Genomic DNA, 14,643 nt, shown 5'->3' on the forward strand with positions numbered 1-14,643 from the left:
AGCATGTTTTTTTTTTGTGAAGTTTTCTTCCTGGAGTTTCTTCAAGAACCACTTGGTCCGCATCGAGGGAGCGCGAGGCCTAGCGCCCGCGGAGTTGCCGAGCCCGAAGCGAGTGAGTACGGAAGCCGCGTGGGTGGTCCGAGTTTTCTGTATATATTTTCTCGCTGTCTCTTTTTCGACTCTGGGAGTCGCGGCTCTGGGAGCCGGGTGGCCTGGGGCCACGGGTGCAGTTACGAGCTCGCTGGTATTGCAGCTCGGCACCGGGCGTTCCGACACCGTCCGATACGGTGGGCGCCGATCACTCAGCAGCTGCTTCGTGCAGTGAGCGGGGAGGACCACCCCACAACGCTGATGTCTCCTCGCGGCTGCGCGCACGAAACCCGTTTCGGGTCTTTCTTTTGTTGGGGGTCATCGACCGCCACTATGGTAGTGAGGCCTAAGGCTATTCATAGCTGCCTGCGCCATGTCAAAAGTGACACGACCACCGGACCGTGGTGTTGAGAGGGGGCGCACTTTGCTGGCCGCCTGTTTTTTTAACCTCGCATGAATCGAGCATTCTCGTTCAACTCAAGAAAGGGCTTTGTTCACTCGAACTTTGCGTTGTACAGCCGCCCGACACGTTTTGCTAGTGAGTTGAGCATTGAGCCACCAGGCCTTTGTGTATGCCGTTTCCCCTCCCGTGACCTACGTTAAAGGCATGCGGAGTGTGTTTTGGCAATCTTTCAGATCCAGCGGAGCCACTGCGGCTTGCTGTCCTGTGCACATCGTCTCGCTGCCGCCTGCTGCGACGGAGCGGCCTGTATCCTGTTCGCCGCATCCATCCGGGGCAGCTGTGGCGAGACCAGACAGCAGCCACCTCTGGCTGCTGTTGCCCTGGCGACTACTGCAGAATCTTGGACTGCAGTGGTCAACCGGCCCTCCCCTTCGCGGGCCTGCGGGCACGTAGTCCGCGGGCCATGCGAGTCGTCCCAGCGGAGACCTTCACGCCGCCTTCGGAATACCGCGGAAGACTGCGTGCACCCTGTCGGCGTGACCTCCGCTGCACGACCTGCCTCAAGTGCATGAAGACCAGGAGACTCCTCCATAGCATGTAACTTGCAGGCGCGTGGGTCTATTTAAGGTTGGGGGGATGTGGGGACGCTTTCGTCCCCTGCGTTCGCTTTCCCTCAACGCGCTAGTTCCCTGTGGTTAGCTCCTCCGCAAAGCACTCCTCTCGGTTCGGTGACTTTCCACTAACAGGGGAGGGCGCTCGCGTCGCAGCGACACCAGCGCCACGGATGGCGTTTTGCTGCGCGCTCGCGGGGAGCTACGGGGTCGCTTCTCCCTCGGCACCGGGAAGCAAGCGGACGTTTCGCTCGCGGCTTCCCGCCAAGCCCGTCCCGCTCGACCTCGAAGTTTATCCCTTTGCCCTACCGTGGGCGGACGTTCGCTCGTAGCCGTGCTGGTGAGTCGGACATCCTAGATTCCTCAGTGTATTTTGTTGCTAGCTGGCGTTATTGTTGCTATAGCAATAAATGCCTTGTTTGTGTCAGCCAGTGTGTCGTTCCTTTGTTCCCGCAGAGCACGGCCCGCCGTGGTCGGCGTGCGCTCAGTAGCGTACGCGACCACGGGGTGGGGTCCGCGCGGTTTTGAACTGAGTCAGCCGCGCTTAAACGGGGAATACGTGTTTATCTCCCCCCTTTTAAACCCCACAACGCATCCTCCTGACACACCATAATCATGAACATGCTAACAACTCGTAGGCCCTATACACCTGGTGTTGATTTTAACATGTGCCATGTTTTAGCCTGTGCCGACCAAAAACCTTGAGTCTGGCACTCTTTGGCCTTAGATGCCCTTGTTAGCATCATCATCATCACCCTGTGCACACACTGGCATCGAGCCTATTCCACCCAACAAGTGGTTCGAATGAGACGTGAAAATGTGAGGCTGAATATGTGAGGCTGAATGACATGGAGGTGATTTGTATGGGCTGGTGCTTGTACTCACAGACTGCGACATATTACTAGCGCTAAAATACACTCAAAGGACAGACGCTTTAATGGTGCTTGCACTTGACAGCATAGCTATGCATCTAATTTTAACACAATTCATTGTTACTGATGGGCGCCCCGAATGCTAAGGTAGGCAAGCAGCAGGATGGAGACCATGCACAGGCCCTAGAGATAGCAGTGGGGAGGTATCAGTTGACTCCGCAGAGAGAAATAAAGTACAGATCATGAATACCTTCTTCCATAAACGAGAGAACAGGAAGTGGATGTGGAAGAGCCCCGATCGCGAGATAGAAATGAAATCGACTTCATACTGTGCGCTCACTCTTCCATCGTAGAGGATGTGGAGGTCTTCGGAAAGGTGTGTTGTAGTGACCACAGAATGGTAAGGTCTCGAATTAGCCTAGACTTGAAGAGGGAGCAAAAGGAACTAGTGAGGCTGAAGCCCATTAACGAATTAGTGGTTAGAGGGAAACTAGATTAGTTCAGAGCTCGCTTCAGAACAGATACAGTGGAACCTCGATTATACGACGTTCAGGGGACCGCGCTAAACCGTCGTATAATCCGGGTGTCGTATAATCGAAAACCAAAGAATGCGGCCAGTGGCGCTCGGCCTTGCGCCGAAAACTGTTGAACGGCTTCAAGCCCGCGGCAAGTACGCCAATCAGATTAAAAAAGACAAAACCCAGCATTTGTTTGAAACAGATTTGCAAAAAAAAATCTTTATTACCGTTTAAAAAAAATCGGTAATTTTTTTTTTTTTTTTGCACCTTTGCCCAACCTCGGCGCATCAACTTTCTTTCGAGGGCTGCCACGTCCGGCAGTAGGTCACCAACATCGTCGCGCGCGCAAGCAAAGCGCCGGATGTTGTCGACGCTCTGCAACACGTCCGCGTAACTAGGAATGGGAGCGCAAACCTCTGCATCGTTGTCCACTTCGGAAGTTTTATCGTGGGGCACAAGCATCCATTACTTCCATTACAAAAAGCGCCGTGGACGCCGACGCCGCTGTCCTCGCTTGGGCGAGCGCGGCCTCGCCCGCTTATCTGTTTTTTCATCAGCGTCGGCTATGCGTGTCTTATCTTTTCTCTTTATCTTTCCTCTGATCTTTTAACTCTCCTCAGCAGCGGTGGTGGCTTGGCTCACGCCAGTAGGCGGGCCCCTGCGCTTTCCTTTTCATCCTTCTCTCTGTCACAACAACAACACGCAGGCCGCGCCTCCTTGGGACTCCGACTGCACAGGCTCGACGAAAAAGAGAGCAAGTGCACTTGGCGGCCTCGGCAACGCTCTCGTCCGCCCAAAAACGGGGGTGCTTAGATTCGCATGCAGTTTTTTTTTTTTTTTTTCAGAAATTTTTTTTCCGAAAATAGGGGGGATGCTTAGAATCGCGAAAATACGGTACATCCCGGCCTGCGTTTGCTGACGACCTTTTTTGACGGACGGTACCAGCCGTCGTACGAAGCGGGGTCCTTCTAAAATTTGCGTCGTATAACCGAGGTTTTTAATGCATTGTCTCTATGGGGGTTGTGCCGGGACCGCACAAATTCGTCGTAAAATGCGGGTCGTCGCATGACCGGGGGACGTATAATCGAGGTTCCACTGTATTCGGCTTTAACTGAGGAAGGACCGTGATGATCAAGCTATGAAGAATAATCTTACAACTATCATTACGGAGTGCGCAGCAGAAGTAGGTGGTAGGATGGTTCAACGGGATACTGGCAAGATCTCTCAGGAAAAGAAAGATCTGATAAAGAAACAGCAAGCATGAAAGACTAACTCCACACTCCACGGACAGAAGAGAACTTGCACAGCGGTCAAAGTTAATCAATAAGCGCAAGGTAACTGACATAAGAAAATTTAATTTCGAGACAATCAAGCATGCTCTAAAGAACACAGGTACCCTAAATGCAGTGAAGGCTAAACTAGGCATAGTCCAAATGCGTCAACTCTTTTTTTACCACACCATAGACCGTTGGTCATATATCTTCGTCAGACCGCGCGTACAGTATCATGGACATTTGTCTTTAAAGGAATGCTTAAAAAACGCCTCATTCCCGTAGCCTAAGTGCAAATGGAAGCCAGAGAGCACTCGCTGTTAGTCCAACAAGCATGAAACAATAGGGGCACTCTCAGCAGCCTCCCAAGTTGGCCAATTTGTGTAAGCCAGATTTCTGCTCCTAGCGGCCAAACCGCTCTCAAGTTTCTCGTGCTTTTCCGTGATTAAAAGAAAGGTTTTTGAGGAAAGGAAATGGCACAGTATCTGCCTCATTTATCTGGTGGACACAGGAACCATGTCTGTCCTAAGGGCAGGGATAAAGAAAGAAGTGACTGAAGAAAGGAGGAGGTGCCATAGTGGAGGTCTCCAGAATAATTTCGACCACCTGGGGATCTTTAACCTGCACTGACATCATTGCACAGTGCATGGGTGCCCTTTGCGTTTTTCCTCTATCGAAACACGGCCGCCACGGCCAGATTTGAACCTGGGAACTCCGGCTCAGGAGCCATTTCTCGCAATTTTCATTGAAACACATTTTGTCGTGCACGTATGCAACTACCGTATATTGCTGTGCATAAGTTGACTTTTTTTTTTTAGATGTCCTTCCAAAGTTGGGGGGTCGACTTATGATCGGAGTCAACGTACATGCGGAGTCCTAAAGTCGGCCTGTATGTGGGGTCAAAAGTAATTTCGACCGAGTCGCGGATAATATCACGCCCCGTGCGCTAGTAGTTTCATAATAGTTGTCACACACAGTGCGAAAGTGGATCTGCTTAAAGAAACGAATTTAATTGAGATATGCACCAAAGGTTTGTTTTAATACGATAGCAACTTGTTATCGACAAAACGTGGGCGTTCCACGGAATAACGGCCAGAGCCGGGTGGGCTGGCAATGCTTGATACAAATGGGACAGCTACAAATCCAATCCAATCCAAAACTAGACCACACGTGACCAGTCACACGAGCTGAGAAGCATTTTCGCATGTTGTTGTACAACGTTGTTATGTAAAAATAAAATGGTAAATTGGTTTTAGGGGAAAGGAAATGGCGCAGTATCTGTCTCACATATCTCGGTGGACACCTGAACCATGCCGAAAGGGAAGGGAGGAAGGTAGGAGTGAAAGAAGAAAGAGGTGCTGTAGTGAAGGTCTCCAGAATAATTTCAACGACCTGGGGATCTTTAATGTGCACTGACATCGCACAGCACACAGGCGCCTCTTGCGTTTCTTTCGCCATTTCTGCATGCCGCACCACCTACGTGACAGCTAACAGCGGTTTGCGGTTTGTGTCACTGCCCGACGGACGCATTGCAAGATGCCGCCGCAACCTTGGCAACAGTACAGTGCGCCTATCAAGCGGCAAGACATCCTCTGTGCAGAGCCGGAAAACGTCACAGCGGGGCGGAAGTTCGGAGTCTCAGAGCAGTGCGTGAGAGGCTGGAGAAAACAAAGAAGCAAGCTTTTTGCGTGCGCTGCTACATGCTGTTCCTTTTGCGGGCTGAAGTCTGGACAATACCCTGCCGTTGAGGAGGCGGTTCAAGATTGGGTTGACGACCAGGGAAGCAAGAGACTGAGTGTTTGCTACAATGACATTGAAACAAAGGCACGCGCTGTTGCGGAGGAGATGTGCATCCCGCGTACCGAGTTTAAAGTGTCTAAGGAGTGGGTGACGAATTTCATGAAGAGGAACGGCCTAAGCCTAAGGCGACGAACGACCGTATGCCAACGGTTGCCCGAAGCCTACAAAGAAAAACGGAGTGCCTTTCCGCAAATAGCAATGCCTAGCAATAGGACCGTGTCCGCAAAAGGGGAGTGCCAGGTCCGCCTGCTGACAACGGGCAACACGCACAACCGTTTCCCGGTCATGTTATGCTGTATGGCAGATGGGCACAAGTTACCGCCATTACTTCTGTTCAAGAGGAAAACGATCCCGATGAAGGAAAAGTTCCCACCAAAAGTCATCGTGCGGGTGAATGAGAAGAGATTTTTTAAAGATGAAATGGTCCTCGAATGGCTTCGTCTCGTGTGGTACAGGCGTCCGGGGGCACTGCTGAAGCCCCGCAGCATGCTCATCCTGGACACTTTCCGCGGCCACACAACCGACTGTGTGAAAAAAGCGGAAGCAGATGCGACCCGGTCATCATTCGGGGCGGAGTGACACCTATTCTTCAGCCACTGGATGTGGCGCTGAACAAGCCATTCAAAGACCGCATCGGTGCATTCTACAACGAGTGGCTCCAGCAAGAAAACCCAAAGACACCAACAGGGCGGCTGAAGCAAGCTTCTTTGGGCCAAGTGGTGCAATGGGTCAACAATGCCTGGTATGGACTACCAACAGACATGGTCTCTGCAGCGTTTTCCACATGCAGCATCTCGGCACCGCTTCCGACGACCAGCGGCAGCAGTGGCTCATAAGATGATGATCGCGTCCTCACAAGCGACGACGAGTCAGAGATGCCTCGTGAATGAATAAATTTCTCTTTGTGACTCGGCCTTCTGAAAAACTTTTCGGGCGAGCTAGGACTGCAGGGCGCAGCAGCATCGCCCTAAATTCGGAGTCTAACTTTTTTTTGCCCAAAGGGGGTCGTGAGTTGGGGGGGATTGACTTATAATCAGCAATATACAGTAACTACATAGCTCAGAAAAATTTCACTGAGTATTGGGGCAACATATGAGCCAATGCAAACTACCGCTTTCTGGGTATACATTTGCCCTTCCCAGCCAGAATACGTGGAATGTATATAAAAAAAAAGGAGCCGTTTGAAAAAACCATCGAATGAGATCCCACATCTGCCTGTGAAGGCGTACTCATCATTTCATAATGTTATTTCATAATGCAGAGGGGTGGGTGTGTGTCAACTTGCATTTAGAGGAAACTTTCTTTTGGCCAGCAAGGGAGTTACACTGTAATCATAAAGCTCGTCCACTGCATTCGCCCAAAGAAATTTGTTGCTGTGGTCGAAATTTCAAGAACTGGTTAATGCAGATATTTTTCGCTGTTCCAGTGACTCAAATTAAGAGTTTTACTCTGTGCAGTTTGCAAAAGAAGCAACCACACCACAACTTGGATAATAGTGCATCAGTGCACACGCTTTGTTGCACAGCCAACCAATGATCACCCAGCCATGCAGGCACTGCAACAGCGCCTAATTTCACAGGGTGGTGAAAGACCCCCCCCTCCGTTGGAATGAGCTTGGTGGGCTTGAGTTGTGTGCCTCCAATGTGATGGACTAACAACACGCTGCTTCTTCCAGTGGGGACAGGTGGTTGGGGCACTGCCACGCAGAGTTGTACTAATTACTCATTGGCATCCACCCAAGCGCAGCCATACGGCTACAAAGGAAAGCTATACAGCTTTCTCAGAAACTTCGTAGTTAAAGAAAAATTCGTCCTGGTCCGGGGTTCGAACCCGGGACCACCGCCACACCGGAGCAGTCGCTCTACCAATTGAGCTAACCGGGACGGCGAGAGCTAACCGGTAGGGCGAGAGCGAATTGATCAGTAACTCGAAGTGGGAAGAGTGTTGGTCAAATGTTTAGGGGAATCCCCCAAGGTGGAGTAGATTTGTAATAAGGGAGTAATTACTCATTGGCATCCATCTTTAACTACGAAGTTTCTGAGAAAGCTGCATAGCTTTCCTTTGTAGCCGTATGGCTGCGCTTGGGTGGATGCCAATGAGTAATTACTCCCTTATTACAAATCTACTCCACCTTGGGGGATTCCCCTAAACATTTGACCAACACTCTTCCCACTTCGAGTTACTGATCAATTCGCTCTCGCCCTACCATAAGCTTGCCGTCCCGGTTACCTCAATTGGTAGAGCGACTGCTTCGGTGTGGCGGTGGTTACGGGTTCGAACCCCGGACCAGGACGAATTTTTCTTTAACTACGAAGTTTCTGAGAAAGCTGTATAGCTTTCCTTTGTAGCCGTATGGCTGCGCTTGGGTGGATGCCAATGAGTAATTACTCCCTTATTACAAATCTACTCCACCTTGGGGGATTCCCCTAAACATTTGACCAACACTCTTCCCACTTCGAGTTACTGATCAATTCGCTCTCGCCCTACCATAAGCTTGCCGTCCCGGTTAGCTCAATTGGTAGAGCGACTGCTCCGGTGTGGCGGTGGTTCCGGGTTCGAACCCCGGACCAGGACGAATTTTTCTTTAACTACGAAGTTTCTGAGAAAGCTGTATAGCTTTCCTTTGTAGCCGTATGGCTGCGCTTGGGTGGATGCCAATGAGTAATTACTCCCTTATTACAAATCTACTCCCACCTTGGGGGATTCCCCTAAACATTTGACCAACACTCTTCCCACTTCGAGTTACTGATCAATTCGCTCTCGCCCTACCATAAGCTTGCCGCCCCGGTTACCTCAATTGGTAGAGCGACTGCTCCGGTGTGGCGGTGGTTACGGGTTCGAACCCCGGACCAGGACGAATTTTTCTTTAACTACGAAGTTTCTGAGAAAGCTGTATAGCTTTCCTTTGTAGCCGTATGGCTGCGCTTGGGTGGATGCCAATGAGTAATTACTCCCTTATTACAAATCTACTCCCACCTTGGGGGATTCCCCTAAACATTTGACCAACACTCTTCCCACTTCGAGTTACTGATCAATTCGCTCTCGCCCTACCATAAGCTTGCCGTCCCGGTTACCTCAATTGGTAGAGCGACTGCTTCGGTGTGGCGGTGGTTACGGGTTCGAACCCCGGACCAGGACGAATTTTTCTTTAACTACGAAGTTTCTGAGAAAGCTGTATAGCTTTCCTTTGTAGCCGTATGGCTGCGCTTGGGTGGATGCCAATGAGTAATTACTCCCTTATTACAAATCTACTCCACCTTGGGGGATTCCCCTAAACATTTGACCAACACTCTTCCCACTTCGAGTTACTGATCAATTCGCTCTCGCCCTACCATAAGCTTGCCGTCCCGGTTAGCTCAATTGGTAGAGCGACTGCTCCGGTGTGGCGGTGGTTCTGGGTTCGAACCCCGGACCAGGACGAATTTTTCTTTAACTACGAAGTTTCTGAGAAAGCTGTATAGCTTTCCTTTGTAGCCGTATGGCTGCGCTTGGGTGGATGCCAATGAGTAATTACTCCCTTATTACAAATCTACTCCACCTTGGGGGATTCCCCTAAACATTTGACCAACACTCTTCCCACTTCGAGTTACTGATCAATTCGCTCTCGCCCTACCATAAGCTTGCCGTCCCGGTTACCTCAATTGGTAGAGCGACTGCTTCGGTGTGGCGGTGGTTACGGGTTCGAACCCCGGACCAGGACGAATTTTTCTTTAACTACGAAGTTTCTGAGAAAGCTGTATAGCTTTCCTTTGTAGCCGTATGGCTGCGCTTGGGTGGATGCCAATGAGTAATTACTCCCTTATTACAAATCTACTCCACCTTGGGGGATTCCCCTAAACATTTGACCAACACTCTTCCCACTTCGAGTTACTGATCAATTCGCTCTCACCCTACCATAAGCTTGCCGTCCCGGTTAGCTCAATTGGTAGAGCGACTGCTCCGGTGTGGCGGTGGTTCCGGGTTCGAACCCCGGACCAGGACGAATTTTTCTTTAACTACGAAGTTTCTGAGAAAGTTGTATAGCTTTCCTTTGTAGCCGTATGGCTGCGCTTGGGTGGATGCCAATGAGTAATTACTCCCTTATTACAAATCTACTCCACCTTGGGGGATTCCCCTAAACATTTGACCAACACTCTTCCCACTTCGAGTTACTGATCAATTCGCTCTCGCCCTACCATAAGCTTGCCGTCCCGGTTAGCTCAATTGGTAGAGCGACTGCTCCGGTGTGGCGGTGGTTCCGGGTTCGAACCCCGGACCAGGACGAATTTTTCTTTAACTACGAAGTTTCTGAGAAAGCTGTATAGCTTTCCTTTGTAGCCGTATGGCTGCGCTTGGGTGGATGCCAATGAGTAATTACTCCCTTATTACAAATCTACTCCACCTTGGGGGATTCCCCTAAACATTTGACCAACACTCTTCCCACTTCGAGTTACTGATCAATTCGCTCTCGCCCTACCATAAGCTTGCCGTCCCGGTTAGCTCAATTGGTAGAGCGACTGCTCCGGTGTGGCGGTGGTTCCGGGTTCGAACCCCGGACCAGGACGAATTTTTCTTTAACTACGAAGTTTCTGAGAAAGCTGCATAGCCTTCCTTTGTAGCCGTATGGCTGCGCTCGGGTGGATGCCAATGAGTAATTACTCCCTTATTACAAATCTACTCCACCTTGGGGGATTCCCCTAAACATTTGACCAGAGTTGTACTACAGGGCAGTGGGCTGGTGGTGGAGTTTGTCTGGAGCAGCTAACCACTCATGCCCAGAATGCAAATGGAATAAACCGGAGGGAATTTTTCCCTGTCCTCCATGCTACCAGGACAAGCCTGGGCCCATATAGCTTCTAAAATTTACTCACAAGGAATGGTGGGAAAAAAGATTAGGTTCCACATCTGGTTTGGCTATTGTTGGGCCAATGCTGTGGATTCTGCCTCGGAACTGGTAGCGGTAGTACTGTGGTGCTCGCCTCTGCCTCAATAAATTTAGAACAAGTGAATGTTCACTGTGACCCTGGTATGAAAACTACTGCATTTCTCGGAGATCTGCCTCAAGAGGAGTCATGACTGAATCCATGTTCTCTGCCAGCCCAGTGAAATAGGAGCCTTGGCAGCATTCCTGGATCCTGTGGAGGAGGCGCACCTACCCGTGCATGGGTCCCCCCGCAGGTCCGTCGGCGGGGCTGTTCATCATGGTGCCCAGGAGACCCCCGTCGTACTGGCCCTCACGGGCACCGGCCGTGGAGAAGTGGTACTGCATGATCTGGCCCAGGTGCTCATGCGCAATGCCACCGCCACGGTCCGAGATCCTGCCACCCCAGAAAACACTGCACTCACTAAAACGTAGCAGGGCGACTTTTTTCCCCACAGACAACAAAGGTGAACAGTCAATCCTCTCCCTGCAATCAAGTCATATTTGTGAACACTGTTCCAACAACGACGAAAACAACGCACCTCACCACGTTAACTAGCAAACGACCAAGAGACAATATTTTGAGCATAAAGCACATCAAAGTGCCCTGTAGTTAACCAAGCACATGCTGCAAATATTTTCACACAATAATGTCAAACGAAACGTGAAAGTGCAGCCATTATTCACACCTTTGTGTTTCACAAACGACACATACCAAGTGCCGTAATATGGTGTCAATGACAAAGTGTCATCATATGCATGCACAACCAGCTGTTTGTATTTTGGGAAGTGACATTGTGCCGATGATGTGAGGTTGTGCCGATGTGTGTCTCGACAACATGTGTTTTGTTTTAACGGGACCTTCTACAGACAGTGCTTCGGCACAGCAATGGGTGCATCCATTTCCGTGGTCTGCGCTAACCTCGCATTAGAAGCCATTGAGAGCCTGGCCTTTTCCCCGTTCAAACCTTCACCGAAGCCATTCCTGTGTTACACGGCCAACTGCTTCAGCATTATGCATTGCAGCGACGTACAGCCTTTCCTGAGATATCTAAAATCAATCCAGCCAACTGTACACTTCATTATGGAGAAAGAAATGAACGGACAAATCCCTTTCCTTGATGTCCTTGTCCAGAGGAACAACGGCAGGCTTGAAACCTCGGTGTATCGAAAACCGACGCATACTGGAAAGCACCTCAACTTTGAATCAGCACATCCTATTGGACACAAGCGTTCGGCCACCAAATCACTCTTTAATCGTGCGTTCATCCCATGCTCAAGCCCGGAAAAACGCCACTGCGAAATCGCCAAAGTGAAGGCAGATCTGAAAGACAAGGGTACCCCAGCAGCTACTGAAAAGCCAAGAGTGCTCCACCAAGCATCCAGACTTGGCCAAAAACAGAAAAACGCGGAAACCAAGCGTGCAAGTATTCCGTGCGCTGCGGCGGTGAGCGAGGCACTTGCATGTATTTTCAAAGGCTATGATGTGCACATTTCTCATCAGCCTACAAGCAAGTTGAAACAGCAGCTGGCCCGAGTTAACGACCGCCTAGATTGCTCAAGATACCCTGGTGTGGTGTACAAGATACCATGTCAAAGCCGTGACAGACGAAGGCTCAAAGAACATCAGAATGACATCATGAACAGCCACTCTACATCTAATACTTTGGCAGAACCCAACGCATCAACAGGAAACCCCATTGATTGGGATAAAGCATCTATCATTGCCACAGAGAACAACTTATCATTGCACCTCCTTTTGGAATCATTCCATATACACAGCACAAACCATACTCTTGACAGAACACGTGGTAATCTGGTAGAAATCTACAATCGCTCACTATGACAGTTTAACTGTATATAAGCCACCGTTGTTCCATGCAACGTTCTACGTGACCAAGGGACCTGTACGGGCCTTGAAACATCCCATTTCCCCTTTTGAACAATTTGTATGTTTGTTATTTCCACTATGTGAAAGCACAGGTGGGACATACGGGACCAGCCAGCAACACGATTCATTTGTCTAGTTAATCCTATGATTCAAGCATCTCAGCGCTAAAAGCTCAAACTTATCCTCTGCAGCCCCAGGGTGTCACATAGCACGTCTGGACCTTTCTCATAAATTTTTCCACTCAATGCCTCCTGATAACTGGTGCATAACAAAGAGCGCACCGCACCGTCCATTCCAGCCACCGTAATGCAGTGCATCTCCCACACTGCAACTTTCATTTCATTTATTTTTTGCTTAAAGGCCCGAGGGCATTACATAAAAGGGGAGCAAAATCAAAACAGATAAAGAATAATTGGGTAAAAGAAAACAATAACAAAAAGTGACAATGTGCAGCAGTTAGATGGTGCAAAGGGTGTACAAAGCTAAGTGGAATGAACGGGCTGGGAACAAAAACGAAATTTATATATGCAGCACTCATGCAATACAAGAACAAAGAGCGCCAAAGGCCAAAAGAAAAGTAACAACAGTCAGCTGCCAAGATGAACATGACGGAAAAGAAGATGAAAAATGGCCGTTTAGTTTTTCCCGGAATGATTTGCGGTCAGTGCATGATGCGAGGGTATTTGGCAGGGCATTCCATAGTGCCACCGCGTCTGAAAATAATGAAGACTTTAGTGCTGAGATGCGACAGTTGATGTGTGCAATGCCATGGCTTAGGCGGCCAGACGTCCTGTGCAGGGGCTCTGAGTGTCTTGTGCACGGGCGACGACAGAAATGATGGAGAGAGGCAGGATATGATGTGGCATGGCATGAGTAACCAGACTGTTTCAGGGTGGTGATACTAGTTTTCCTTCAATAGCTACATGTTGGATGGCACGATTCTGTATGATTTCAAGGTCCACAGTGAGATACAGGTGCCAAATGGTTGCTGCATGTTCTAGTTTTGGGCGAACTAGTGACATACATGCTAGTTTGTTCACGTCAGGGGATGTGGCCAAGTTACGGAGCAGGTATCCTCCGAGTGTGCTTCAGCGCGGATGCTTTGAACGTGACCACGGTGTTAGATGGAGGCCCAGATATCTTTGGTGTCTCCCCTCTTGTCTGTGTTAGTCTTTGTGGTGCGTGAATGACAGCATGAAATACCAACTCGCCCAGCAAGTGGTTTTCATTCTGCAGGATAATGCAGGGCCAGTGGAAAATGAGCTGACACTGGAAATATGCCTCTCAGGTGAAATGAGCATTTGTGTTGCCCCGAGACGTCTCTAGGGAGGACCCCCCACACATCAACCAATGCACGCCTGGAGGGCTCACCTGATGATGAAGTCAATATCGTTGTTTGCAATGGTGACAGTCACCGGGGGAAGGCTGGACTCCGGGCTGTCCATGTGGTTCTCCACTGTCGCCCTGCCAGAGGAAAAGATCGACATTGGAGGAGGTGCATTAATATTATTCGAGGAGGTCGACTGCCCGGGGTGCAGGGCCATCATCTGCTATGCTGTTGTGCTTCAATCCCCACCCCACACAGTCTTACCTTGGAATACTTAGAATAAGCACCCGTGTTCTGTGCAATGTCACCGCAGCGCGTAAAGAACCCAGGGTGGTCCAAATTCATCCGTAGTCCTCCACTGTGGATGCCTTGTGGCCCATGAGTTGCTATGGGATGGTACAAATTTTAAGCCAGCGAGGTCACGCCTTGTTTCTAAAGCCCAGCCCTTGAGCCCTCATTTATGGCATACCATCCTAGTATTCACTCACTGTGAGACTGCTTCCATGCCTTTCCTACAGAGAAGTGCCCAGAGCGTCGGCATGGCAATCAAGTTGTGCGCCTGAGGTGGTGACTGTGTCTCACCAGCAGCTCTTGCTTTGAAATTAAGGACCTTCGATATGGACGCCTCAACAGCCTGAGATGGAGCTCCGTATTTGGAACACCAGAGGAAACTGACTCGCAAGGCCACTGCGAGTATAAATATCGTGTACTTTCCCCAAATAAAACACTTGAAAGATTGCCCTCTGTTCAGTCTCCCTTGTCTTATTGTGTCGTCTTTGTGTGCGCAAAAAAAAGAATTCTGAGAATGGCCCAACTAGCCCCACAACGCATACTACTGGAACTCATGTATACCACTGTTAAGTGCACCACTGCAAATAAAAAAATATGCATTCAAAAATTTGAAGTCTCCACTCCTTTAGATTGGTTCCAAAAGCACCACACATTCTCTCCTTCCACCAG

At 49.8% G+C, this 14,643-nt stretch overlaps 1 protein-coding gene across 1 annotated transcript in view; it reads right to left on the bottom strand.

Annotated features, from left to right (window-relative positions):
- The window catches only part of LOC149325756 (branched-chain alpha-ketoacid dehydrogenase kinase-like), a 41,601-nt gene that overhangs the window by 8,390 nt on the left and 18,568 nt on the right, over positions 1-14,643 (bottom strand). The window contains exons 9-10 of the mRNA XM_089562667.1: positions 13,728-13,820; positions 10,701-10,862 (exon numbers count right to left, since the gene is read on the bottom strand). Coding sequence (XP_089418793.1) covers positions 10,701-10,862; positions 13,728-13,820 — 255 coding nt within the window. The remainder of the gene's footprint in view (positions 1-10,700; positions 10,863-13,727; positions 13,821-14,643) is intronic.

The sequence above is a fragment of the Amblyomma mixtum genome, chromosome 10 (assembly GCF_055824585.1).
Source record: "Amblyomma mixtum isolate Tamu chromosome 10, ASM5582458v1, whole genome shotgun sequence".
NCBI classification, from domain to species: Eukaryota; Metazoa; Arthropoda; class Arachnida; order Ixodida; family Ixodidae; genus Amblyomma; species Amblyomma mixtum.